This window comes from Ceraceosorus guamensis (genome assembly GCF_003144195.1).
Source record: "Ceraceosorus guamensis strain MCA 4658 unplaced genomic scaffold IE81scaffold_22, whole genome shotgun sequence".
NCBI lineage: Eukaryota > Fungi > Basidiomycota > Exobasidiomycetes > Ceraceosorales > Ceraceosoraceae > Ceraceosorus > Ceraceosorus guamensis.
The window spans coordinates 196,142-197,802 of NW_020290017.1; the positions used below are offsets into that span (position 1 = coordinate 196,142).

Sequence of the window (1,661 nt, forward strand, 5' to 3'; positions counted from 1 at the left end):
GCTTTCTCCCTGGCGCTCACCTCGTCCTCATCTGCGCATCCAGCTTGGCTAGAGATCTGATCAGCAACTCACCTTAAAGCCCGAGCCTGTCCAAGACCGCGGCAACTTCTTGAGGAGTCTTTGCATCTGCAAGCGCTTGAAGGCGGACTTTCTTTAAGTCTTCTTCCCTCTTTGTAAGGACCGCATTGCGCACTTTGTTCTGGCGCTCCTTGGCAGCAACGGCTTTCTCCCTGGCGCTCACCTCGTCCTCCCTTGCCTGCAGACGATCAGCCTTCGCTTGCATGCCCCTCTTGTACCCCATGCGTTGGGCATTTGAGAAGGCCACACGGTATGCAACAACGCATCCCCTTTCCTGATTGGGCGTGATTGGCTGAGGGAGCCCCTCTGTGATCTCTTCCATGATCACATCCTCACTTGCAATGCCAAAGAGCTCTTCCTTGCGCTTGTCATTGTTGTTGGGCACACTTGAGTCGCTCTCTTGTCCACCAACGCGTGTGCGCTTCCTCAATTGCGGCATCTTGAAACTGCACGGAATGTTCGGCTCGAGTGACAGTGAAGACAAAAGCTTGTGATCGATCCGCACCCTGTTGATCGGACGATGGGCCCCGAAGTTTGCTAGTATGAGCTCAACATTGTCAATGGATTTGAAGTCCTGTCGTCTGATGACAGTAAACTATGACTCACCTCCTGTCTACAGAGCACTACGATTTCTACTTTGCGCCTCAAGGCGAAGCGGAATGTGGACAGTCGCTTGAAGATGTCGCGCAGACCAAATATCAAAAGCGGGAGCGATCCTGTATGATAGTCTCTACGAAGAGCTGAGCAGATCGCTGAGCGATGATCCTGAAAATGGAGAGAGCAGCCTGCCAAACGCAGTGAGTCGATGGAGGGTCGCAAGGCTTGTGAGCTGTTGCCCGGACGGTTCAAGCAGATGTGTCTCGCAAAGCGCGTCAAATGAGAGGTGAGCGCGTAGACCTCGAGAAGAGAGCAGAAGTCATGCGCTCGACTTTGACCCAATCCTCGGCAAAAGTCGTGAGCAAAGTCCCATTTGAGGAGAGAGACGTGGGTATTGGCTCGATGAGCGAGGCGGTTGAAGCCGAGAAAAAGCGGTGGCAAGAGCGCGGCGAAGGAAAGCGCCTGAGAGCGGCGCTGAAAGCCCAGAAACAGAGGCGGCGAGAGTGTGGCGAAGTAAAGCGCTTGGAAGAGGCGGTGAGCCTGGAAAAGGAGGCGGCGAGAGCACGGCGAAGGAAGCTTGAGAAAGGCGGTCGAAGCCCGCAAAAACAGGCGGCGAGAGCGCGGCGAAGGAAGACGCTTCATCCGTTGATCGTTTCAGCCGGTCCTGCAAAGGAGTTGGAGGCAGACGGCTCTGCTGATATCTCCTCAATACTCCCAGCTGTTCCGTCAGCCGTTGTTCCTCCGCCTGTCAGCTCTCTAGCTGCGCCCGAGGAAGATAGCATGCTTGTCGACGCTTCGCCCGGCTTCATGCCCATGCCCGCTGTGAGCGCGTCGGTCAGCGCGTCGAGGTCAAGCCCGTCGTCTTTGCCCTCTTTGTCGTCTTTGCGACAGGAGCAGTGAGCATGACGGTCTTGAAGCTTCAGCACCTCGTCCCTCGCGACGTCGAGCCACTCCCTCGTGCTTTGCGCCTCGTTGCTCAGCTGCAG

At 56.1% G+C, this 1,661-nt stretch overlaps 2 protein-coding genes across 2 annotated transcripts in view; one reads left to right on the forward strand and one right to left on the reverse strand.

Moving 5' to 3' along the window:
• Positions 1 to 73: 73 nt before the first annotated feature.
• On the reverse strand, positions 74 to 585 carry IE81DRAFT_366008 (hypothetical protein; the record flags this gene model as incomplete). The annotated part of the gene is made up of 1 exon (XM_025516973.1): positions 74 to 585. Exon 1 carries the CDS (start codon positions 515 to 517, stop codon positions 74 to 76), a length of 444 nt encoding a protein of 147 aa, XP_025370359.1. The 5' UTR covers positions 518 to 585.
• A 411-nt stretch (positions 586 to 996) lies between these two features.
• The window catches only part of IE81DRAFT_366009 (hypothetical protein), a gene marked incomplete at its 5' end in the record, with an annotated part of 999 nt that continues 334 nt past the window's right edge, over positions 997 to 1,661 (forward strand). Inside the window, one exon of the mRNA XM_025516974.1 lies at positions 997 to 1,661. Coding sequence (XP_025370360.1) covers positions 997 to 1,575 — 579 coding nt within the window. The 3' untranslated portion in view covers positions 1,576 to 1,661.